At 37.5% G+C, this 25,635-nt stretch overlaps 1 protein-coding gene across 1 annotated transcript in view; it reads left to right on the forward strand.

The window, feature by feature from the left end:
• Positions 1-25,635, forward strand: part of ERICH1 (glutamate-rich 1) — an 88,140-nt gene that overhangs the window by 56,560 nt on the left and 5,945 nt on the right. The window contains exon 4 of the mRNA XM_009333263.1: positions 22,502-22,879. Coding sequence (XP_009331538.1) covers positions 22,502-22,879 — 378 coding nt within the window. The remainder of the gene's footprint in view (positions 1-22,501; positions 22,880-25,635) is intronic.

Raw genomic sequence — 25,635 nt, forward strand, 5'->3', positions numbered from 1 at the left:
TCACATGGTATGGAATGTCCCTTTGGCCAGTGTGGCTGTGCCCCCTCCCAGCTTCTTGTGCACCTCCAGCCTTCTCAGTCGGTAGAGCATGGAAAACTAGAAAGTCCTTGGCTAGTGTAAGCATTACCTAGCAACAACTAAAACATGGGTGCATTATCAACTTTGTTCTCACCCTAAATCCAAAACACAGCACTGTACCAGCTACTAGGAAGGAAATTAACTCTATCCCTGCCGAAACCAGGACAACGGAGCATGTTGTATATATGCTGGGTAACAAAAGACTGCCTTGTTATCCTTTTCTAGCCTTTGGACCTAGAAGTAAGGGAAATAGGTTTCTGTTTGTTTGAATTTCCACAGAATTTGATTTAGTAAAAAATTTTGTTTTTTATCAAACCCGTCTCATGAAAATAATCTGACCATATTTTGGGATTAAATTTTTTCAGTTGTAATTTAGTTATATCAGTGTGATTTGCTATGTCTTTTCAATAAATTAAGAAAACCAAATCCACGTTTATCTGAATTAATATAACAAGATTATCAAGAGGAATAGATATGCTATGGCTGATATTTTAGTGTGTTAAATTCATCTGTGGAAGAATGAAATATTCAGTCGCTAGAATATGAATTTAGACATCAGCTGTTTTTGAGAAGACATTTAAAAATTGAAGTTAATTACAATTATAAATTAAAATAATTTCTTGTCAGCTCTAAAATATGTTTGGGTTTGTTCACTATTATTCTTTTTTAAACTAGTAGTTACATTATGGCTGATACTGTCAGAATGAAATGAATCGTGTTGTTCAGACTAGCTTCTGAACAAGGAAAAAAAAAAAGGCAAAGCAGGTCTGTGTGAATATTTCAGTATGTCTTTTTCCATCTGTCTCTGTATGTTGTTTTTAGCACTTCAAATAATTTTTCAAATACTTTTAAATAGTTTTTATCCATGTCAAATAAATTGTGTTCAGTTATGCCCTTACCATTACGCAGTCACCTTGTGATGCATGCATAAATGACTAATGGTACTGGGATTTAAAGTTTCGTGAAGTGTCTTGGCTTCCTTGTGTAATTCTCTTACACGTTTCCCATAGGTGAGGGGAGTAAAGCTGTTCTTTCAGCTTTGTTTTCTTCATGTAAGCAGGTGATTGATGAACCTGTAGTAATGAGAAGAAAAATCTAAGACTGCCTTGTCTTTCTTAGAAAATAATGAAAACTAAATTTATCCAACATTTTTAGAATAATAAGTTACTTAGGTGTCTAATTTTTTTAAAACTTCCTTGATTGTTTTGGAGGAATTGAGTCACTATGATGGTGTGATCATGTCAGCCTTCTGTTGACTGAATTGAGTAACAGGAACTAGATAGTCAAGGGAGGAAATAATGCAGAGAATTTCTTTTGTTTTTCACATGATTTTTGAATTAACTTTGGTACATGTTAATGCATTGCTAACTTTTTTTTAGCAATAGACTTTATACTTTTGACAAGGGCATTAAAAATGTGTAATGTTCAAGCTACAGATAAGTTATCATCCATCAAATTCTGGTGGTAAACTCAATATCTTCCTAGCTTAAAGCTCTTAAATTAATTTTGATCTCTGATTTATTTTTATTATCTATTTATTGAGAAATATTTCTTTAGGAGTAGTCATTTGAGAGATACACCATCATGTTTAAAAGGGTGTTCTGTATGAAAGGAGAATCCAGGAAACTTCAATTATGTGTTCCTTAATTTACTAGGAAGCAGTAGCTTAGTTTTGGTTTGTTTTGGCATCTAGTTTCATAAGATGAAGTTAAATTGTGGAGTTCTTGCTTCTTATTTTCAGATAGGTGAAACAATAGGAAATACTATATCTTGCATTAAAATGTTAATGCTAAAAATGTAACCTTATTCCTTCCAAAAGATAAACTGTTTAATTTTATTTCTCCAGCAATGTTTCTTCTTGGATACTCTAAGCTATGATAATAGAATATGACTTATAAAATTATTTTATTTGTGCACAATGTGCTGGATTATAATTTCTCTCTGAAGTGCTTTAATATTAAATCCATATTTTTATGTGGAGTCCCAAAGTGGTATTTGGTGTTTCTTAGAGTCATGGCAGAGCTAATTCCTGACCCAGAGACTGTGGAAAATAAGATGACTCTGCACGTAGGAGTTCAGGGATATGCAGTAGTTGAGGGCACCTGAAAGAATAGATAAAGAGAATTCAAAGAAAAGTGTTCTTAGGGTTTTTTTTTTATTTTTAATTTCATAACCTATTCTTCTTGTTCTTGTCAAGTCTTACTTTTCCTTCCTATTTTTGAACCGCAATGCATTATTCATCTGATAATACCCTGTTCTTACTATCTTGATAACAACCTACCCAGTTTTGGTGAAACCCTTCATATAGACAAAAGGAGCGAGACCTAACTGTGCTTTATCCTACCTCCTATTGGGTATGTTATGAGACAGAATTAGCTATGAGGAAGAGTCTGGTCTGGATGCTCCATTCCCATGCTGAGAAGAAGTCACATTAGGGAAATAGAAGCAAACAACCCAATTTTTTCTACCTTTTGGCAGCTGGCAAGTCTGAAATAATGTGGAAGGTGGTACTGCTGTGGGACACATCCTCACCTAGTTAAGTTTGCTTGTTGGCCTGAGGCAGTGCAGTTGTACATGATAGATGTATACAAGTTAGTTGTTAATGTAGCTGGCCTTTGGACTTCTGGGTTTTTTATTTGTTTCTGTCAGAAAGGACAATACTGAAAAGAATTGTTACTGCTGCAGCAAGAGGTTCAAGCTGAGGGAATTAATTTGGAGATCTCTGTCATGTATATACAAGTAAATGAAGCTATTCAAATGAGATGCATCCCAAGAAATTATTAGCTATGTCAGCGAAGGATATTGACACTGGGGAGGGGTCCTTAGCAGACCGCCTAAAAGCTACTGCATTTCTTGAGTTTGGTTCTGCTGGCAAAAATGTTTGGACTTACTAATCAGCAAAAGATAAATTTGGTGAAGGCATAATCAGTTAGTCTCTTATCTGTCTGTAGTGTCTTGACTCACTTAAGGTTTAAGGCAGCCATTTTAGGAAGACTTAATAATGCTTAAGCCTGTGTTTGTTGCTAAGGAGACGCTAGTATGAATCATGTGTTGACTACTTACATTCTTGGCAGGTGTTTTCGAATGTGATACATTGCAGAACTTACATACTCAGCACACCAAGGGAACAATATGTTTTAAACAGCTAAGGCCGGCAGCAAACCTTTTTCACTGGTAGGTAGCACCAGTTGTGAAACTCAAGCATTATGAATCTTTTTGTAACCTTCAAACCAGAGGGATCATTAGACGTGTAATTTAATCTTCTGTACCTGTTACAGAGGTCTTACCCCATATTGAGCTCAGTAGTTTATGTTTGCAAAAAAATAAATAAATACCATGCACATTTCAAAGATGTCACAGAGGCTCCACTACGTTCTGGTAATTTGTTCTAATAGTTAATTGGCCTCACTCTTTAAAAAAAAAAAAGGGCAATTTGAAAATTGCTTTTTTCTGTCTTCCTCCATTTGAGTAAAGAGCCTTTATTAAGCAGTATTTTCTTCCCACAAAGAAGCACAGTAATCAAGTCACCATCAATCTTTTTTCATTAGATAAACAGATTCACTTGTGTATTGCTCATAGATATTTACTTCATTCTCAAGTCACTTTTGTAGCTCTCTTATGTATCTCCCTTTTCACAGCATCCTTTTAAGAATATAAACTCCAGTACTGCATGTAGTATTTGTGGTTTCAACAAGGCCATGTGTTGAAATAAAATAGTCTTTTGTATTTCTATCCACTACTCTGTTTTTTTCATATGTCAAAAAATTGCATCAACGCTCTTCTGCCACAGCATTCCAACAAGAACTACTGTTATTTGATACATTGATACCTTGGCCATTGCCAAAAGTCAGTCTCTTGGAAAATGTTTTCTGATAAACAACTGCATTTGACCATGTTTAAAATTTGTGTGGTTTAGGGTCTAGTTTTTTTGGTTGGTTGGTTTTGATTTTGTTTGGGTTTGTTTTGGGGTTTTTTTTTTTTTTTAGAACTAGGTTACCAAGTAGTCCTTATGTATAACTTCCCTGTTCTCATTGCTTTTTATATCAACAGTAATTTTAATGTTAGTCACTGATGGAAAAAGCCAAGTAGCTGCAAGCTTCCTGCCAGCCCCTGCAGAACTGGGCTTTTTTAAATTGACAGGTTTTTTGGTTTTTTAAGTGTTCTCAAACCATGTCTCAAAATCTCAGTGCTATGAGTTCATAGGCTGTATGTGTTGCAAGAAAAGGCTATCTAAATCTGTAAGTATTTTTATTTTCCCTATATATTAATATTGTACATGTACAATTGCTTTTCTGAACCTAGTATCTGAGAGAAAGAGCTATGAAAAAAGAATGCTGGGAATCAGGCTGTCTTGTAGTATGTTCTGTCAGCTGCTTCTAGACTGACTGTCCTGCATCTTGTGGCAACTTCTTCTATTCTGAATATTTAAAGCTTTTAACAAGACAAATTGAGGGAACTGTGGCGATTTGGGGGTGAGGATTCTGCCTTTGCAAACAAAAATAATAAAATTCTTTCTATCTAGCTTTATTCCATTTAAAAAAAAAGTTGAACAACAAATCTACTAAAGGATGCTTACAGATAAAAATCATATCTAACTTAGGACTTCATTAAGTACTCCCGAATAATGAAAGATACTAAATAATCATCTCCAAATAGTGAGATGCTAAAGTACAGCTCTTAACTTAGTATTATAGTCAGTGTTTTGCAACACAGATGCACCAAATCATATTTCAAATGATAGCGTTAGTAAGTGAATAAGATTGATGTGCAGATGTCCAGATTTTTCTTACAACTTGCTGAAAAAAAGAGATATTTCCTGTCCTGCATTCAGCTACTTCCAAAACTATTGCTGTAAGGTTTGTTTCTCTCTCCTCCTTTCCTCAGACTTTCTTCTTCCAGAAAGGATAGTATGGACTTGCAGGTTGAAAACTTATTTGTAGAAGAGTTATTACTTTAAAAACTGGTTTTCAATAATTCAGCGAGGAAGAAGCAGTGATTTTGTGGTGGTTCTGGCTCTTGTATTTCTAATGGTCAGGCTAAGTCTTTTTAAATTTCTATCAATGAATTCCCCTAGTTAGTTTTGGATGTTCTGGTCTTAATTCTCTGCCAGTTTGGATGTCGCTGTTTATTATTAAAACAATATCCTTGTGCATGATAAAATTATAGGTGATAGCATTCTGTAATTCAGCTCTGTCCTTGCAGAAATTAATGTATGACTCCCAGTTTGTGAATGGCAGATTTTCCTGAGCTCCCAACAGCTTCAGGCATTCTCATTGTGTATGTCATCCTCGGAAAGCAAGCTGTAGCAACAATGATACCTCTGTTAAGGCTGTTAATATAAGTCTTTCCATAATGTTGCTGGTGTTTATAGATTAATCAATAACTTGGAAGGGGAGATGTCTGTGAAGTTAAGCAACTTTCTCCTCTACAGCCAGTTTCGTCTTCAGCTTAAGTGTACTTGACATTTTGGAACCAGTTACAGCGAAATATGCCACAAGCAAGTAGAGGTACGGGACAGCTATAGCTGAAGAATTCTGTACTTCAGATGTTTTCTCCTTCAATATCCTTTCTGCATACCTTGTATTTGTCGATAGATGCAATGACATCCCTAATAGATAAAATTGCCACAGGTTTCTTTCTGAAATTGAATAAGATTAAATAAGCATTTTTATTTTCGGAGTTCAGATAAAGTATTCAACCATTTGTTATCTCAGGCTTAATTTAAAAAAAAAAAAAATCTAGATCCAGTAGTGCCCATACTTACAGTTGGGCTTGACTTACATTACTGGAATTAAACTGCAAGGTTAAGAAAGACCTAAATCAACTTCTCTAATTTAATAGTGCTTTGGAAAGTTTTTAAATCCTGTTCTATCTGAGCAGGAAAAGGTTTCCTTTTTAAAGTGACACATGACTTAAGAGTTGTCCAGAATTCTAGTCATGTGTTTAACTTTAATCGTATTGACTTCCAAGGAGTTAAATGTATGCTTAAAAGGAGATTCTTGCTGATGTACCATGCTGCAAAAGCTAGCTGAATAGTGTGATCGCTTCTTTTTGGAAATCTTTCTTTAGTGTACCACATGTGATACAGATTATAAACATTTGAGGTAGGTATAGCTTGGGCAGTCACTTACAGGAAACATCTCCAGACTACTGGTATCCTGTAGCAGTAGTATAAGCAATTTCAGTGATCTGTCAAGCAGCCAGCTAGAATTGAGTAATCACCTCTCTTGATTTCACAACAAACAAGTCTGAATCTCCTGAAGGTGAGTGTGAAATTCACCAAGAAATTCACTGCTGCCCACTGAGGATTTTTAAACACAGGATTGGGCTATGAATTTAAACTGTAGGTATGGATCACTAGGTCAGGTTAATATACAATGTAGAAACCAGTCATTTCTAACTACCACCGTCTGTAACTATTTACATCTAAATGCCAATATATCCACAAGCATATGGGACTTTTACGGAACTCATGCATCATGGTACAGATTAGGAGTTGTTTAATGTTACTGAAGTCTTCAGTAGTTCTCATGTGATAGTTTCTAACATTAAGACATTGATAGACACCGCATTTAAAAAAAAAAAAAAACACACCACACACACCAAAAAAAACCCCAAAAACAAAAACTCTGGAAAATGTCTTTGGAAGTAGAATGGCAAAGAATTCTGCCCCAAATTTTTAGCCCAAATTTGTGTGTGATGTTAGGAAAGGCTGTAAATGCTGAAAATGTATTAAGGAAAAAATAAACTTTATAGTAACATGATACGCTGGTAATGCTTTACTTTAGCCATGGCTGCATGTTAATGGTTTATTAAAGATCTTTGATTTATATTTCTATAACTGTAAATAAGTACACTTACAGATGCTATAAGTATTAGTTAACTTTCAACGTGCTTTTGAGAAAGCCTTGAATACTTTAATAACAAAAATGTGCCTTTGAAATGAGATCTCATTCCTGTGTGTTCTCTAGTGTAGAAAACAATGTACCCCTAATCCTGGTTTATGCGTTTACGTTTTAACAAAGTAAAGAGAATGCTCGGTTGGAACCCAGAGGGCAAACGTGTGCTTACGCAGAGCAGGAACTCACCAACAAGTGCATTTTTAATGAGACATATTTACTCTGGCCATTACCTTCACTTTCTGTGGTGGTTCTTGTCCTTCATCTTTTCTTTGTTTCTTATTCCTCCATGATACAATCAGTGTTTCAAACTGAATCTCCTCTTGTTTACATGTCCGTAAGTCTGAAAGTAATTTGGTTAAAGTAGGTTCATCTAGTCAGGGGCAATATGTGAAGCAGGAGGAGCCTGCTTAGGGCCTTTATCTCTGTGGCATTTTTTTTCCTTGCTTTTTGTTTTGTTTCAAATTACAGTGATGACAAACATTTTGGTTGAGCATTCTCTCCTCTAATAGATGAGCCTCACAGAATGAAGAGGCACTGTGGCCTTCTATTTTTCTCTTCTTTCCTGACTTTCCTGACTGCATCCCTTTAGCTTCCCATATCATTTTTGTATTCTTGCCCCCCACCCACTGACACACTTCTCCCCTCTCAGCTGAGTGTGCTCCCCCTTTCTCCCTCCTTGCAGCTGTGTTGCAGGCTTCCCGTTGTCATAGTGACAGTGGGCAACTGATCAGAAAGGAAAAGAAAAGAAATAGAGGACAGCACCAACAACCACCTTCGATCCCAGGAAAAAGCCAGCGCTGTTATAATTGCTGCCTCACTTGAGCAGACACCCAACACTTCGGAAATCTGACACTGCTTGACTACTTTCACCTCCTTATTTCATAATGAAAACATAATCAAGACCTAAGCTTTTGTACTTAAACCGTCATGGAGCAGCAGGGTAAAGTCAGTAGGGTGCTGGGTTAAGGGGAAAGGCATGTCGGTAAACTTAGAGCTTGGTCTCTGGCTGCTCAAGTGCTTCATCGTTCTGTATCTCAGTTCATCACCTGTAGAAGCAGGAGGTTCGATTGTTTTGTAGATCTCTGAGAGGTTTCTGATCACTATTAATGTACGTGATATTTTCGTTTTGGCTAATAGTTCTATAGTTGGTTGCATGTAAAATTATAACCTCCACTGCTCTGCTATTGCTTATGAACCTGTTAGTATTGAACCAAAGCAACATGTTGCTGTCCTACATGTCAAGACTCAAATATCCCCTGACAGACAACACACTTGTGAATACTAAGCATAAGAATGTGACCCTGGCTCATCCTCTTGCTGTTAGGGCTCATGTTGCTCTTTCTCTCTAACAAGATTTGTTTCAATGCAGTATTTTCAATTCTCATGTTAAAAAAAAATAGGGAGCAGGGGAGGAGGAAAGCAGTTTGAATGCAGAATACCTATTGTTATATATTGCCCTGCTGTTTAAATACTCTGAACACTGTAAAAACAGAGTAGAAAGCTCATTGCTAACGCAAAGGGGCTTACGATCAGTATGGCTGAGTGGACAAGGAAAATGAAGACAGCAGGAAAAAGAAAGTGTGAGTAGTAGTAACCATGTCTTTTTTTTCTTAAACAGTTTTATGTAAGTGTTTCGTATAACATACAGAAAATGCTGCTATCTCATGTTGGAAGTCAGAATCAGGCCTACCCAATGATTTCATTTCATTGTTATTCTGTTATAGCAGCTGTTTTAATTTATGGCACTTTGTAGGCTTACAACCACACATTGATATAGCTTCCAGTAGACTGTCTCCATTCAGTCTCCACTTGGGAAATTTCTTGATCTCATATCCTTTGCCTTTGGTTACTGCCCTCTGCAAAATTTACAGGTAGCAGTCTCTTAAAGTACTGAACAACCCTCTGTACAACTGTAACCTGTGCCAAGGAAGCTTTGAAAATTGTCCTCCATCCATCTCCCTTTCCCAATACTTTTGTTAAATAATTTTGTTTGCTACTTTCATGCTATCTTCCTTCCATTTTATCCCTGCAAGTGGAAATTGGCTCATAATTGGAGTATGCCCTGTTAGTGATTTGAATATCAGAGCCTTCTGTATATTAGACTAATGGAGAGAAAGGAAGTCCCATACTTCACTGTAGAATCATGATTGCTCCGTATCACAGGATTTGCATTGCACATGCCATGCATCAGCCTCACTCTCTCTCTTCCAGCGATCTGTGGAGGGCTGAAAAGAATTGAAGTTATGTTAATATAGCAAAAGACAGAAATACCAGTGCAAACAAATTTATTGCTGTAATCTGGCCAAAACGCGCTACAAGCAATCTAAGTGCATTCCAACGATCCCAAGTTGCTTCGAACAGCATGTTTTGGCTGACCAAAGCTACTGCAGTTTTTCTTATTGCTACCAAAGTTGTGTATTCCTTTGCTGCATCTATGTACCATTAGTTTAATTTCCCAGCTGCTTTGGCAGTATGCAACTGCATGAGTAGGCATTCGGGCAAATATGCAGTCTCTCCTGATAAAGAGCGAATCGCTTCAACAGCTGCATCACTGGTTCACAGTACTAGATGCTTTGTATCCAGCTGATCATGCTCCACCTCACAAACTCCTCTGCATGAAATCTGAGTGTTCTCAGACTCTCAGCTGGTATAACCAGCACAGCTGTATTGACGTGAATGAATCTGCTAGTTTACAGTAGCTGAGCACCTGGCTCCATATGGTTGTAGTGGGGAACATGACCTTCACTGACCTGTGGGCCACTGCTAACGTTTCCTCCTTTTCTTGATGCAGATATTATAAACAGTAGTCTTGAGCCTCCAGTCTTTGCCCAGCTGGTCTAATGACAGGTGAAGTTTTGTGTGAATTCACACAAAATTCTGTACTTTTCCATAAGGATTGATTTACCTTACTTTCTCAGAGCTATTTATTTCTGGGTGCGTTGATGATATTTGGCAAGGACTTCCATATATCTCACTCTACAAACTATCTCTCTGCACTGTGCTGCTGAGGGGAGTAGGAGAGAACTCAGAACCAGTTTTACTGAACTAGTTTTGCTTCGTTAGGCTGATGATACCAATTTTTTACCAATCTAATTTAATAAGCATGAATGAAAGGTTTCTTAAGTTGCTTTTTTACAAGGGATTATTTAAAAGCTGAATTCATAAATGTTAGAAACATTGAGAGAATGCAACATAAGCCTAATTCACTGATAAGTCCAACTTTAAGGTGTGTAGAAGAGGATGCGAAATGCCATGTGACCTGAAGTCCTGACTGCTAGAAACAGATTCTGCCAATTCAAATTTGTTTAGTACATTAGTCTCAGTGGGTGATGTGGTGGTGGGATTTTTGGAACCAGGAGCAAGGTGTGAGTGTAACACTGACCTGGATATCAGCATCCTTGCACAGCTAACCACAAAAATAAATTTATTCTGTTACTTTGCTTTTCACTGGCAAATAGAAATTGCACTGTCAAAATGCCAGATATAATATTAGATAAAAACTTTGTTTTGGTAGCTTGAATAATAGAATAACTAGATGGAAAAATCTTAAGTATAATGGAACTGTAATGGTTGCAACACCTTAAAGAGAACCTAACAACCATTTAATAAAAGCAACACCTTAAAGAGAACCTAACAAACATTTAATAAAAAAGACGCATCCTTAATGCACCATGAACTTAATTCCTTTCATGCTTCTGTCTTAAATCCAACTTAGGTACTTTCTCATCTGGATGGCTTAGGTTTGCAGTATGTTCACAGGCCACTCCATTCTGTTTACATTTTTAGGATGCACTCAACTCCATTAGTATATCAGCATTTCTTGAGTATTTACAAATGGAAACATCTTTTCTCAGTCTGGACAAATAAATAGCTCTATCTAATTTTTTGGTCATTGTCTCTCTAAAGATGAGGAGTTAGAAGCTCTTTATTACGTGTCTTTTTTTTTTTATAGAATGCTTTGTTATCCTGATTATAAAACAAAGTATAAGATATGATTTCCAAAAATGACAAAGGCATGCAGCTGTTTAGTTGATAGGAGAGTGATTTGCTGTGAAACTTTATGAAAGGTGACTATCATTAAATATAGGAATTATATCTGTAGTTACTCAGCTAGCATTTTAGAGGAAGCAGCAAATAAAGTGAAAATGTCTCAAGTAGTTCTTAGTGCTCAAGTGTAGCACCTGTTCTTTCCCAGCCTTCATTCAATATACTAAAAAGCCTTAGTTCTTTTATACTTAACTAACAAATTTAGGTTAGTTTTCCATTAACTTTTAAGTCCATTATTTGTCTGTTTTCAGTCTCAGCTATTCCCATGTGTCTTTATATCTCTGTCCGTCATCTATACGGATGCTGACACAGTAAGATCAAACATCTTTGGGTGCTGTTTTAATAAACAATTGTGTTGGGTTTAAAGACAAGATAGCTGAATTAAGTATGCACATTTATTAAGAGTCATTCCCCAGAGAACTTGACTTCACTAAATGCTCAGATCAATGCACTTTTCATATCACAAGCTATGTAAAATAGTAAAGATTCTGCTGTGGAAGCCTAAATGTATAAAGACATGAGCAAAAATATGCATACAGGAATGTGGTTGAAATTGAGACAGTATTGATAGATCCGCATGGAGGGGCAGCAACTGCTGAAGGCTCCGGGGCTGGTCTGCAGGTCTATAACACTTCATACCGTGAACTGCTGCAGTAGAACAGGTTTGTGCAAGGACCTGATTTTATTCCACCTCTTCATTGAAGCATATGAGAATACTCTACTGAACTGCTCATATAATTAGAGTGAAGCATCTAGTGATATTATAGCAAGTGATGATAATAAAGTCTAGCTAGATCAGACTTACCATTTGGAGGAGCCTGCCTCTTTTTATGTGACCACAGAAAGGGGAGTGAATATTATGGTAGCTTATACATCTCAGTTAAACACCTTAGCTGAACTGTAGCATTTTTACTGAAAAGAACATAGTGTCCATCCTTCCTGTTCTTCTGCCAAAGAAAAGAATTGATTGATTCTTTGTTCAGTGCTTCTTTATTTGGTATATAGGTGAACACTGTAGAGGAGAGAAAAGTTAATTGTGCTTGTTACAGCTCCTTAAGAAATGGAAATACATAGCCTTAGGATAAATGGGAAGACTTAAAGTAATAAAACAGTGATACAGCTCTTTTGCCTTCATCTCAGGATCCAGGTTTAATCTTGTCCTTTTTTGCCAGCTTTTCTCTTCCTGCAAAAAATGCTAGATTTTCTTGACATCTCCTTTGTAGCACTCGCCAATGGAAATCTCCCATTTACCTCCATTACTAACTCACTGTCTCTTGGGCTTTTTGTGTTTATTTTGGGCCACACACACACACACGTTTTCTGATGCCCGTTTTGGTTTTTCTGCTCTTCAGTGATTCTTTAACTACATTTGCCTATGATTGTTTTAAGGTATACAGGTGCCTGGTGAAGTAAGTACTCATAGTCAGTTCTGAAATGCTGCTCAGCTGAACTTTGGTACCATAATCTTGAATATACTATTCATGAATAGACTGTTTAATGCTAAATATTATACAGCTTTGGATGGAGATATTTTTGTTTTTTTCTCTGAAATGGAAGAAGAATTTATCAAGGAAGAATGAAAGATTATCAAATATAATATGCAGTGTTTCCTTACTTCATATGTATTACACATGTATGTATCTGTTTCTAATTTCAAGCAGATTGTAAGATATTTTAGTGATTGCATGGAATTTAGATGTATGTTTAAGTAATCTCAGAAATTACTTTTCCCAAGAAAAAAATCCTGTTACAGTATTTTCTTTGACATACCTTTAGAAATTGTAATGGTATAGAGCATCTGCTAATAATCAGAAATGTTTGCATTTGAAAATAAGCATCACACTTTGTTTAGTGCAAAACCATATATATATGCATAGAGAACTTCAGCAAAAGCTTTATAGATGATGTAGTAAGTTTTGCACATATGCAGAAAAATATCTAAAAATGCAATGGTTAAATTAGTTGAATGTGTTCTGTAGTGATCATCTACAGTGCTTTTCCTTTTCACTCTAACTCTGGCATTTTTGTTTTATTAAATACATTCTTGGTAAAATATGTGTATTAAAGTGAAATGCCTCTAGCAGTTATACTACAAGCTGTATAAACTTTCATTGTGTATTATATAGCCGTTAGTTCAAATGTATTTACAAGGCTTTTATACTTCCCTTTTTTATATCTTCCCTTTTAATGGCAGTAATTCTGTACACTTAAACTTGTTTGCAGTGAAATGCTTATTTTAAAAGCCAAGTAAATGGAAAGCCCTGAATTATTTTGAGCTGTTTGCACTCTATTTTCTGGTGAACTTCTGCCAGCTTTTTGTGTCACCGTACTTGTTAGTACAGTGGAAGTTCTCTCTACCTGCTGCAGTGTAAGGTAATGGCAGAAGCGCATCTTGTGTGAAGTCCTGGTTAGCATGTATCTCCTTCAGAGGATGAACGAGTAGTAAAATTTAGGCAGCAGTCTCCCTTGATGTTGCTCAGACAGAGAAGTAGCCAACACCACAGAGCCAGGCACCTGCAATCTCCATACAGATGGCCACCATTCCCAGTTCTGCTTTCACAGTGGTCAGTTGCTCTGGCCCTTATCTCCAGAGAACCTAAAGCCATTGCTGCGGTTTGTTGGTCATGTCACTTGCTGCAAGATTTTTGTGAAGTCTTTAGTATTCCAGAATGAAAAAGGTCCTGTGAACACAGGAACTGACTCCCAAACTGCCAATTCTTTGAGAAGACAGAAACCTGTACTGTGTGGCCTCTTGTCCAGCTTGACTAAAGATAGCTTTTATGAAGGGGGCAGGAGGGGGACTTAACAACCATTGCTTGTGGCGATTTCAAACTCAAGCATTCCAGTGAAACCTTAAGAAACTTGGTTTTGCTAATGAGATGTGCAGGTAGCTTGTAACCTTACTACAGATTTCTTGGACTTTGTTTTTGGTTTAAAGAAGCTAATTTTGTAGAGTTTCTGTCCTACTTTCTCTTTGTTCATCAGTGTATAAGTAAATGACCCACTTTCTCATGGTTCATTTTGCATCTCTTTTAGTTGTCCTTTGGAAAGAATTGAAACAGAGCTGATATGTGCATAAAACCCTGTATCTTTAGGACCTGTAAAAACATAGTACATTGGTGTTGTGGTTTGGTTTGGTATCTTTTTTTAAAGCACTTTTTCATAAAGTAAACAGCCATCCAGGTTTCTTTATACAAAAAAATAAAACCTTACTTTCCAAGAAAGCAATTTTGATCTCCTCTATCCCCACAGAAAATGCTCAGGTTGATACATATGCAATAATTTTTCATGTGCTTCATGAGTAGCATTTGATAGCCATGAGAGTAATGGTAGTATAGTGTAAAAGCGCTTGGGTAGTTTGTAGAGATAGGAACAGCAACAATCATGTAAGATATATAATTATTACAGAAGCACACATCTTTTTAAATGTATGATACCTACTTAGCCAGCCTGCATTGTCTAATCAGCTGCAAAAATTTGTGTGTTCTCAAGGTGAAAAAGAAAAGGCCAAATGAAGCTATAGTCTTTGACTTCAGCAAAACATTTGCATTTGCAATGAGCCTTTTTTTTTTTCCATTTGTTAGTTAATTAAAGTTAAGGAAACTGTTACTGCTTAAACAAATTGAAAAATCGTTCTCAGACCTATGTTCCTTGCATCGATGTGTGTGTGTGGATTGAGTGTACGTATCATTAAAGCAAAGCAAGCTTAGTGTCTGTTTCTTTATGTATCCAGCTGGGATCGTGAATACTCATGGCTGTATGCTGAAAGAGCAGAGAAGCAGCAGAGTGAGTTGTAATGGCATCTTCAGTTTCTCCCCATTCAGATGACGTGACTGTCGCATCAGGATGTTGTGAAAAGTCTGTTTTTAGACACAATCAATAACTAAGGCATTGGTTGGTGGGGCTGTGAGAAGAAATGTGACTCTTGACTTTGTCTGGGGTGGAGTTTGGTTCACAAGAGGCACATTGCAACAGCAACCATTAGGTTCAACATCCTACTGAAACAACAACAACAAAAAAAAACCACCAAAAGATCCACAACAGTTGTGATCCACTTCAAGAAGGGACACTACACAAAAATAAAGATACCTACTAAAAAGAACCTTAAAAAGGTCAGCTAAGAGAAGGAGGTTGTACCAGGTGGTGTGGAAGCTACTTAAGGACATCATATGTGTTCTTATCACCATATGTGATATTCAAGGCCAGTGCCCACCACTTGTCATGAAAGGCTTGAGGAAAAAGCGAAAGGAAGACAGCAGAGAGAAGAACTAAAAGAAGTTGTTACAAAGAAGTAGGTGTCCTTTAAAAAGCTGAATTCACACCCAAATGATGTTTGAAACAGATTTAAATGTAAAAACATGGTAAGACAGGCTAAGGAATATTTGAGCAAATGGTACAAAGAATTAAAACCGGTAATAGGTCTTACTTCTGATGCATCAGGAGTAATGCGCCTGCCAGTCTTTTTAGCCAATGATCATGGTGTAGAAGGAATACTTAGGGAGGCCTGTTTCAGAGAAGTTAAATAAATTCTTTGCATTGATGTTATCTGTGGAAAAAAACCATGGAGAATCCTATGCTGGAACATTCTTTCTTGGGTTTTCTCAAAGGGTATGTGAAACGGATGTGATTTAATGGTCATGCAACAAAATAAATGATAAAATAAAATCACTAGTACCAGATTTTATTCACCTAAAATTTCTGAAAGAATTCAAGGGGGAAAATCGCCTATGTTACTGGTAGTGAAGCATAACCACTTCCTTTTCAAATTGCCTTGTTAACAGAGACTTTGAGGCTGGATAGTGTGATGCCAGTTTTTTAAAACTGTTCTTAAATCATCCAGGGAACTGCAAGCCTGTAATCCTTGTGTTGGCCCTAGGCAGTTCAGCGCAAATTATAATGCAAAACAAGATTTGTGGATGCCCGAAAACCTGTGATCTGCATGGGAAAGATCAACATGAGGTTTGCAAAGAGGAAATCTACACATATCTTGGAATTCTATATATGTGGATAAGGGTGTTAGAGTTGATGTGGTTTCCTTGAATTTCCACAAAGTTTTTGAAAAAGCCCCTCACCAAAGGGGCACACAGACATAATGTGAAAGGGAAAGTTCCAGAATAGATAAGTAGATTAAGAGAATGCAGCAGTTCTCAAAACCGGGAGGTCACAACTGGAAGCTTGTGTTCGGTAGATGGTCAAGTAAAAAGAGTAAGCAGTGAAGTCAGAAGGTTTCCTGATGGCTACACAGATATTGACTGCGCTAGAGGAAGAGCTGGGTGCACCGTAACCTCAGATTGAATGATTTGTCAAAAATGGCAGGTGAAACACATTTTAGATAGTTGTCAAGTGAGGCACTTAGGAAAAAAGCAACCAGTCAAAATTCACCTGCAAAATGTTGGGCTCAGAGCTGGCTGTTACAAGCAAGAGTAAGATTTTACACTATGATAAATAACTCTGTGAAAACATTTCAGCACTCAGCAGCAGTCAAAAAGCAAATAAAATGATGGCAATTATTAGGGTAAGAAGTACAAAAGAAGGAACATCGTTATACCACTGTATATCCAAAGTTTACCTTATCTTGAATGCAGTGTATGGCTACTGTTTGATACAGGTTGTAGTACTAGGTAGATGTTTGTTGTGACCAAGTACGGTTCCTCTTATGGCAGAAATTTGACATAGCTTATGAGTAAGAGAAATTAATCTGTATATACAGTCAGATAAACATTGAGGATTGAAGACTCTGGCAGACCATGATATCTGCCTTTACTTATTATTCTCACTACAGTTAATTGGATTTGCTTTAAATCTAAGAGGTAGTACTCTGTTGTGGTAGGCAGCGTATATGCAACATTTGACGGTTTTATATGAATTCTTCATCTGTGAGTATATAAACATAGTATGAATGAACAAATGAAAGATGGTCCCTATCCTAAACAGCTTCCCATCTTTTGCAATTTTCTCCAGCGTCAAAAGTGGTGTAGATTACTAAAACCTTTGAAGTGGTTTTTTTTCTGATTTCAAATGATGATTTGAAACAATTTCTAAAAAAAAAGAGTGTAAAAATACTACCGTCGTCTTGTGCTCCTGAGATCTTTTCAGTATTGCTTTTATTCTAATGAACCATTACATTTTACTGTATTCGTTAGCCACAGCTTTTCACTCGTGGCCAAATTGTAGCTGCTGATATCTTAATTGGCACTAAAAATAACATTTTTTTCCCTTGCAAGATCCTAAACCAAAATTAAATTCCTCTGCATTGACTGCTTGGTACACCATGGAAAATCCATCCAGTATATCAGGGAGAAGAAGAGAGTTTAAACTGGATGAAAAATCAGGAGAGACACATGTCCTGTTTCATCTGAGCAAAAGAACAAAATTACCATGAACAACATCCAGAAGGCCTACTGTGGGACTTGGTCCTTGAGCAGGAGAGCCAGCTGCCATACTTGAGTCATGATGAGCACATTTTAGAGGAGATTTCTGAAGCTCAGAGGATATTCTTTGACTTTCTTTTCCTCAGTCTGCTTTCTCTCTTCATCTCTTTTTTTTTTTTTTTTTTTAATGTGCTGTTCTAAAGGTTGGTTCTAATAATATTTAGGGACCTGATTTTTAAAAATCCCTAGTACGTCAGGTTATTCTCAGATACTCAAAGCCAAACTGCAGTTTGGCATGCTGTGGAACTTTGTATACCTTAGACTTGCAGACACCTAAGTAAATAGCCTCTCATTTTTCATTGTCTTATATGATGCTTTCCCGGAGTGTTTCCATCTGCCGTTGTCTGAAGGAACTGAAATAATAGAGATAAACTTGAGGAAGCTCATCTTTTCAATCACGGAGTTGCCAGCAGTGTGTTCATGCTGATGGTTAGTCCGGATGGCAGGAACAGTCAACTGTTGCTGTTAGCCTATGTTAAGCTTTGTATTTAATCTCTTTATGTCTCCCGCTGCCCTGATGATGAATACAAAATAACTTGCTAATATAATAGAAGTTAATGAATAAAAGTCACCTTATTTGGAGTCTTGATGTAAATCATCTTTTTTATTATTTTCTGCTTTTTCTTGAAGATATAAACTGGATGTGCTAACTTTCCATTATCAAAAATCAATAAGCGGTATCTATAAACTGAGTTCTCTATTTCATTTTAAGTCTGTTTTTTGACCGATTTCTGCCTCTGTTCTGTTAAGGAGACATGCAGTTTGCATGGAGAAAACTTTTTGATGTTTCAGACCAGATCAGATAGGCTGTTAGAAGATGACTTTTTCTTTTGGTGCTGACTTTCCTTTTCAGGCTGCTCATTCCCACTTCCACATCATTCTGTCAGTCAGGCTAGCGTGACTGTGCAGCTGCATGGTAAACTGCATCAGGAAAGTAATCTAGACTAAAAATAATCCGGGGGGGGGACAAAGAAAACCCCAAAGAAAGCAGTTATTTTTAACTCTGAACAGTTCCTGAGGAGGGTGTTCTTATTAAGGCTGGAAGAAATGCTTATGAAATTACGACCGTGGCTGGAAAAATGTATGTGAGCATTCTGTCTGGAAGCCACTTTTCTCAGTCTAAGAGGGCAACAAGTCCAGACTAAACAAGTTAAAGACAATTGCTTCTGGATAATTGGATTATGTGATAAATTAAGCCACTTGTGGAGCAGAGATGGGTCTCAGGAGGGAGAGAGGTGACAGGCCATTACGGAACGGAAGGAGAAGAGTCATCAGCTCTTGTGGAATTAGGACAAGCTGTAGCTACAGTTGTGGCTATAGTTAGTATGGTCTAAAAGCTGATATTCCTTTTGACATTGCTTAAGTATGTATTAAACAACTTACTAAGATTGCTTGTGTAGTATATATTCCCTGCATTTGTTACAATTATGGTGCTTTGACTTAACAAACCTCTTCAGTCAGTGGAAAAAATTATTGGAACCAAATTCATATCTATTGAAATTTATCAGGCCTCCCTACTGGTTTGAAATGTAGAGAATCAGTCAAAAGGGTTTTTCTTCATAAAACAGTGGATTTTGTTAACTAGTAAAAATCAGTCTGATGAGCACCTTCCTCCATACTGTTAATTTTTGTAAAAGAGACTAATTCTTCTCAATTGTTGCAAGCATCTAGTCCAAATTCATTGTCTACATTTCCTTTGTAATTAATGGAAGGGGAGAGAGAGAGATGAAGACCTTCAGGGTGCATTTCCATCCCAGCTGGTTTAGGATGAGGTAAATTGCTTTCTGAAGATGCTGGCGTCTCTTTATTTATCAGAGGGAGCATAGGTCTAAGTATGCACTAAGTATTTTCTTTTCAGACAGCTAAAGTTGTGGGAGGTGAATCCCTCTGAACATTTCATTTGTTAAGATCATTGTGTGGGCTGTGACCTAAACATTATGGTTTATATTTCTTGTACAATTCTTACTTATGTTTTAGCATAGGTGTTATAACCAGGTAGCCTTGCTGGCTATAAAAACAACCAGTTCTTGAATCCCATTAAGAACTTGGCTCCTATGCATACCACACACATGTGAATTCAATAAGCTAACTGTACCGTTTGTAAAACAAGTATTTACTTACTTCTGTTTGCTTGTGAAGCTGCTCAGATTAATTATATGTCACCTTGTTCTTGCATGAGGAGGAAGAAACAGAGCCCATTTTATTACTCCTTCTTGCAAGTCAAATCGTACAAATCTTTTTGGAGTTTCTTTGGTAACTTCTGTGAGAGCCCTCCTCTTGTCTGCCAAAGTCTTACCGTGCTGGGATTATGCTAAGAAACATAGCGTTACAAGCTTGAAGAGTACAACAGATTTGTAGAATACCTTTTAAATTTTTCCTGTTATTTTTGATCCTCTATCTTATGTATGCAAACAAGGTGTTTGCTGTTCTGATCGCTGATACCCACTGAGAAAATGTTTTCATTGAGCTTTCCATACTGATGCACAGGTCTGGCTTTTCTTTTGTTTTTCCTCAGCTGATAATAGTTCACTCTAACCCTAGCAGTGAGTTGTTCAAATTAATCCCTTTTGTGTCCTTTGGTTTGCATTTGTCAACATCTAATTTCATCTGTTCCCGATGTTGCATCGCTAGTAGCTCCCACACATGGAGCAGTAGATACTAAAGAGACATTAAAATATGGGGCAAAGAATAACAAAAACTGCTAGGGGACTGCCAGTTTAACTCCTCAAGAGAACTAGGTAAAGTCTTGCATTTGATTTGTTTTCTGTGTTGGAGGAAACTCAGCACAGTTCTGATTTCCTTTCAGTTGGGTATTTATCTTAATAACACACATATAGGAAGACTTAGTTCATTCTGTGTTTTGACAGCTTCACCCTGGTCTCTTCAGACCTTCTGCTGTCCTGAGCTACCAAGGATAAGCAAACTTTTGGATTTGACTCAAAAGATCAATTATCTTAAGCCCTATTCTGCCTTCTGCACCATTTTTTTTTCAAGTGGCTTCAAACCAATTGAGGGTGCTTGGCTGCGCAACATGCTGTAGTTTTGCTGAGATTTAGTGATTCTTGGATGCTTAAAGAGCACGCTGGGCCACTTTGCTGAGAGCACAGATTAGAGTAGCTTTATTAGCAAACAGTGTGGTTCAGGTTAACAGAGGGCTGAGAAATTTTACGGAACAATGTATCTATGTTTACAGTGAAATTCACCTATTATAACACAAATACTCCCATGAAAATCCAAATTAGATCTTAAGAGGAAACATTGATATTTTGTTTATAGTATCTTTCACCATTCATATCTGCCTTCAGTTCTGATATTTTATTCCTACAGGACGACACAGACGTTATTTTTCCCACATCCCATATGTCCAAATCACGTATAAAGATATTTAGCTCAAATACCATGCGTGCGAAACATTCCACACTGTGGGTATGAGGTGACGTTTGGTGTGTCTTTAACATGCCGTGGTGTTCAATTACAATACAGCAAATTTATTTTTATGCAGCCTTCTTCATAGAAAGTATGGAAAATTGCTTTGCAGTGAGTCATGTGTCAGCTAAAGAACTAGAAGTCTTGTAGTGATATTTAAAGAGAGAAAGTGGCTCAGAGCTGACAGAGTTCAAGACAGAAAAAGAAACAGAAATGAAAGAGAGGGCCTCCAACCATGGATAAAATAGAGGCGAAGATTGGTAGGGGGAGGACTGATGAGAAAGCCAAACAAGCTGAGAATGTCAGTGGCAGTTCAGGAGATGATGCAGATCATTTGGAAACAACCGTTGGGCTTCAGGTGTCTCTCCTGCATTACACCAGCATTAGCCAAGCAAAGATTCTTTGACCCTAAGGGAATGGTGTAAAACCAGGTAAATAAGAGAATTGTGTAAAGCCAGATAAATAAGAACACTGGGCTCAGTGCACTGTGAGGAATTTTGAAACATGCAGGTAGAGGTTGAGGGAAGGATAAATGGCTTAACTTTCTAGAGCAAGACATTAGAAGAACACTGGCATTCTGCACTCCATGATGTTTAAAAGTGTGAGAATTTTGTTAGACCATGGAAGAGGGAATTTCAGTTAATTAGACAGGAATTACTATAGGCATGAATATGGACTTCAGCAGCAGTGCAGTCAAAGGGAGGATGGATTCTGGCCATCTTCCCTCGTTACTGCCAGGAGGGCTTACACTCAGAAGTGAGTGTGTAGGGAGAGTTAGTCAGTTCAGGGTCAGAGATGACTTTAGAACTCTGGCTTTGTATACAGGGATAAGATCTGAGTAAAGAAGCATGAAAGCGGTCTTGGAAAGCAAGAGGGACTTCTTTCCCTCAACGTTTGAGCCTTTTGAAGAATTCGCTAGTAAGGAAATTATAATGTAGCAAGGGAATGACAGAACCAAGACAGGCTGTTAAAGAGATCAGCAATTACTTGCCAAGGTTGCTGATGCCTTGCATGCTTTCCCTATAAAGTTGATGTCCAAGGCTGAGCTAGCAGTAAGATATCCCAAAGGAGGAGAATGTTTAAGGAGGAGAAAGTAGAAGAATCAGAAACAGATGCCTGGTGTTTTTAAGGCACAGCACTATCATGGAGGGATATCGTTGATATAAACACTATCATCTTTTATTGTGAATTACATGCATTCTTCTTGTGTTCTTGGTCAAGTCTACCAACTGGTGGTGTGGGGCTCTTGGGGGAGCTCTCTCATCCTGTGTCCCCCAGCCTGCCCATACTGTTTTTTTCCCTGGCAATCCTTTTGACCTCACTCTGTATAGAACCCTATTATCTGCCTTAAGAAAGTAAATGTGATGTAAAATATGTCGCGTGAAGGAGAGTACAGTCTTTATTGAAAGCAGAAGGGAAAAGAACTTGTCTTCTTACTCAGTGCCTTCAGAAAAGTTGGCTTTGACATAGTACTGAAAGGCATTCTAAGCATAAAAGTAATGTTAGAGCCACTCAGAAATCCCAGAACTTGAAGGGAGTAATATTTCATTGTATGCAGTTCCAAAATGCTTATTACAGATCTTATTTACAACTATCATGTCTCTTTTGAATCTGCAGAGGAGGAATATCAAGGACAAACCAAGAGAAAGCGCATTCGAAGGAAGAAACAAAAGAACAGTTTGCAAAACTCTAATAATTTACATGGAGAACAAACAGAATCTGGAATGCAAGAGACTCTTGTTCAAGATAATTTACAGCTGCAGCAGATAGACAGTCCCAAAATAAGCAAAAACAAAAAGAGGAAAATGAAGAAGAAGCGACAGAAAGAAAAAATGAGAGCAGCTGGCTTGGTAACAAAAACTACCGGTGTGGATTTTACATATCAGCCTGACAAAAACAACAGAGAAGAAGCAGCAGGCTTAAAAGACATAGATGAAAAGGCAGATAGCATTCTGGACTTCTTGCAGGCAACACAACAAATTTATTTTGCTGACAGTATGTACCACTCTTTCTCCTTTCTTTTCATGAGTATTACCGCATAGGGGAAAATAGGTATGCACTTATTATTGCTGTAGAATGGGCCAAATCTACTGGAGAAGTGTCTCTTTTGAACTCAGTAAGACATGCGAGTACTTAGTATTTGTCCCGTTTTCTGGTGTGTACATGAATATGTAAGAATCCACATCAATATAAAAAACTGTGGTTATAATCTCTTTGTTTATCTGTCTTTGAAAATATACATAATATTCCTTGCTCTTTTTTAAAACATTCCAATGCACTTGGGGTAAATGTAGTGGTTAAATTGGACCAAATTCTTCTTCCCTCTGCAAGCAAACATCCAGAAGGATTACTTGCATTCAGAGAGCTTCAAATGAGGGCAATAATTGCTAACCTAAACTACTTTCATGCTTACTATCTCTGAACCAACCTACTTTTCAGAAAGTTCTCCTCCCCAGGAGGAGATTTATTTGTGATATATAGGGAAATCTAGACAGACAGCACCCAAGAGGAAAGGGGAAGATACTGTAGGCACTGGGAAAGTGTATTGGCATAAAGCACTTGTGAACAAGATGAATGTGAACTGATGCTCAATGCACATTCCATAGCACTTTAAAAAAGATGGCATGGGTGTTATCCCTAGTGGCCTATTGAATGTTCATCTGGCCGCTAAAATCAGAGAAATTCCTGCTATCTGTTTCTTCCATTGCCTTCCTAAAAAGCTGCTTGTATGGTGCTTATGTCATAAATGCCTTTCAGAGAGAATGATGTTTTAATGGTAAGTATAGTAATTATGTGTACATACACCAGATTATGTTGGTATCATCTAGAATTAAATATGTTTTCTTAAGGGCAAGGCGGTGTGTTCTTTAGTTGCTTAGCTCAGAACATAGCTTTAAAACGATAACTGTCTTGTAAAACTGGAAAAAAGCAGTGAAATTTTTTTTTCGAAGTGCATGGCCTTGACTGTCTTTGTGGAGCTGAATGAAGAATATTAAACAGCTTCCCTACCTGTATAAGTCCATCTTAAGTCAGAGCTGTCACCTCCTAGTCTCATAAAATTCATCTTTGACTACAGAATTACTTAAAAACCCCTGTTAAGATGACATCAGGGATTTCATGTTAAATTTTTTTTCAAGATTTATATATAGAGTTTTCTTTGCTTACTGTTAAAATATTTCTGCTGTGTCAGGTCTTCATACTAAGCCTAGCATTCGAAATCCATCCTACTTTCTGGCTACTGTATTTCCATCACCAAAAATAAGAATTTTACTACTTCAGCGTACGGCTAAGTAAGCTAGAATATGTGCATTTGCTGTAGTGTAACTCCAGAGTAGCTGAGCAAGACTGTAAACTCAGATAACAGTTCTGCTGTTACTACATGACCCAGAACAGAAACCTGGTCAGTTATCCACAGCTGTGTTGCATGTTGAATTTTAAAAGAAAGTGTTGAGCTTCCAGCTTTCCTGGAAGTCAAGTTCAGGTTTTAGCAGTGGTTGACAGACTGACTGGCCCTGCTGTCAAACCTGCAGATCGGACCGTTGAGCCAGTGAGGACCTTGGAATCCACAGAGAGAAATTCTCAGGTAGAAGAAAGTTCATCTGCAGATAAGATGTCACATCCATAAATCAGAGTGTGACTAACTTTCTTGTTAGGCAAATCCCAGTTTATATATAGATCTGACATTATGCTGTTTGCCTTTTATAGTTGAGTGACTTTAACACTCCCCATTTTTTTTAGATAAAATTGGAAGCCATTGCTTTTAGCAGCATTTTCAAATGGTCACATTGGATTATACTTCTTGTACTTATGTCAGAAAGCTGAATCGGGAAAATCTGTTCTTCTCAGTTGGCTTGCTGGTAAAAACAGAAGAATTAAAGGGAGTCTGGTTAAAGGGACAGACTATACATTGTTACTGGAATGGAAGAATGAATTTATGCTTTAGTGCTGTAGAAACAATATATGTCCTTCTCTGCTGCCTTGCATGCTATAATATCCGCTTTTTAAGTAAAAACGTAAAAGTACAATAACAAGATAATTGGATGCCTCCAGAAGTGCTTTGCAGTAGTTCCACAGAGTTGTTCCCTATCTCCACATGTGTGTGCATTTTTATAATACATAGTGTGTAGGAAGCAAAACCACAGTGCTTTGGCCACAGTACAGTTTCTTCATCACACCTTCTTCTGTGCTAATTTTGAAAACTTAGATTCCTCTTGCATTTCTGTCACTATGAATCCTTTTGTCCTTTTTACTTTTTGACTTTGATACTTTCCCCTCTTACCATTGTTTTAACATTTAACAAAAAATGGGAGGAGCAAGCTGCTCTTTAGTACCTGATATTTGGTTGTAAGTTGTACTAAAAAGGAAGATGGGTAAAAAACTGGCTGGACGGCTGGGCCCAAAGAGTGGTGGTGAATGGAGTTCAATCCAGTTGGTGGCCGGTCACGAGCGGTGTTCCCCAGGGCTCAGTTTTGGGGCCAGTTCTGTTTAATATCTTTATCAATGATCTGGACGAGGGGATCGAGTGCACCCTCAGTAAGTTTGCAGACGACACCAAGTTGGGCGGCAGTGTTGATCTGCTCGAGGGTAGGAAGGCTCTGCAGAGGGATCTGGACAGGCTGGATCGATGGGCCGAGGCCAACTGTATGAGGTTCAACAAGGCCAAGTGCCGGGTCCTGCACTTCGGCCACAACAACCCCATGCAGCGCTACAGGCTTGGGGAAGAGTGGCTGGAAAGCTGCCTGGAGGAAAAG

This window comes from Pygoscelis adeliae, unplaced genomic scaffold, assembly GCF_000699105.1.
Source record: "Pygoscelis adeliae isolate BGI_AS28 unplaced genomic scaffold, ASM69910v1 Scaffold57, whole genome shotgun sequence".
Classification (NCBI taxonomy): Eukaryota; Metazoa; Chordata; class Aves; order Sphenisciformes; family Spheniscidae; genus Pygoscelis; species Pygoscelis adeliae.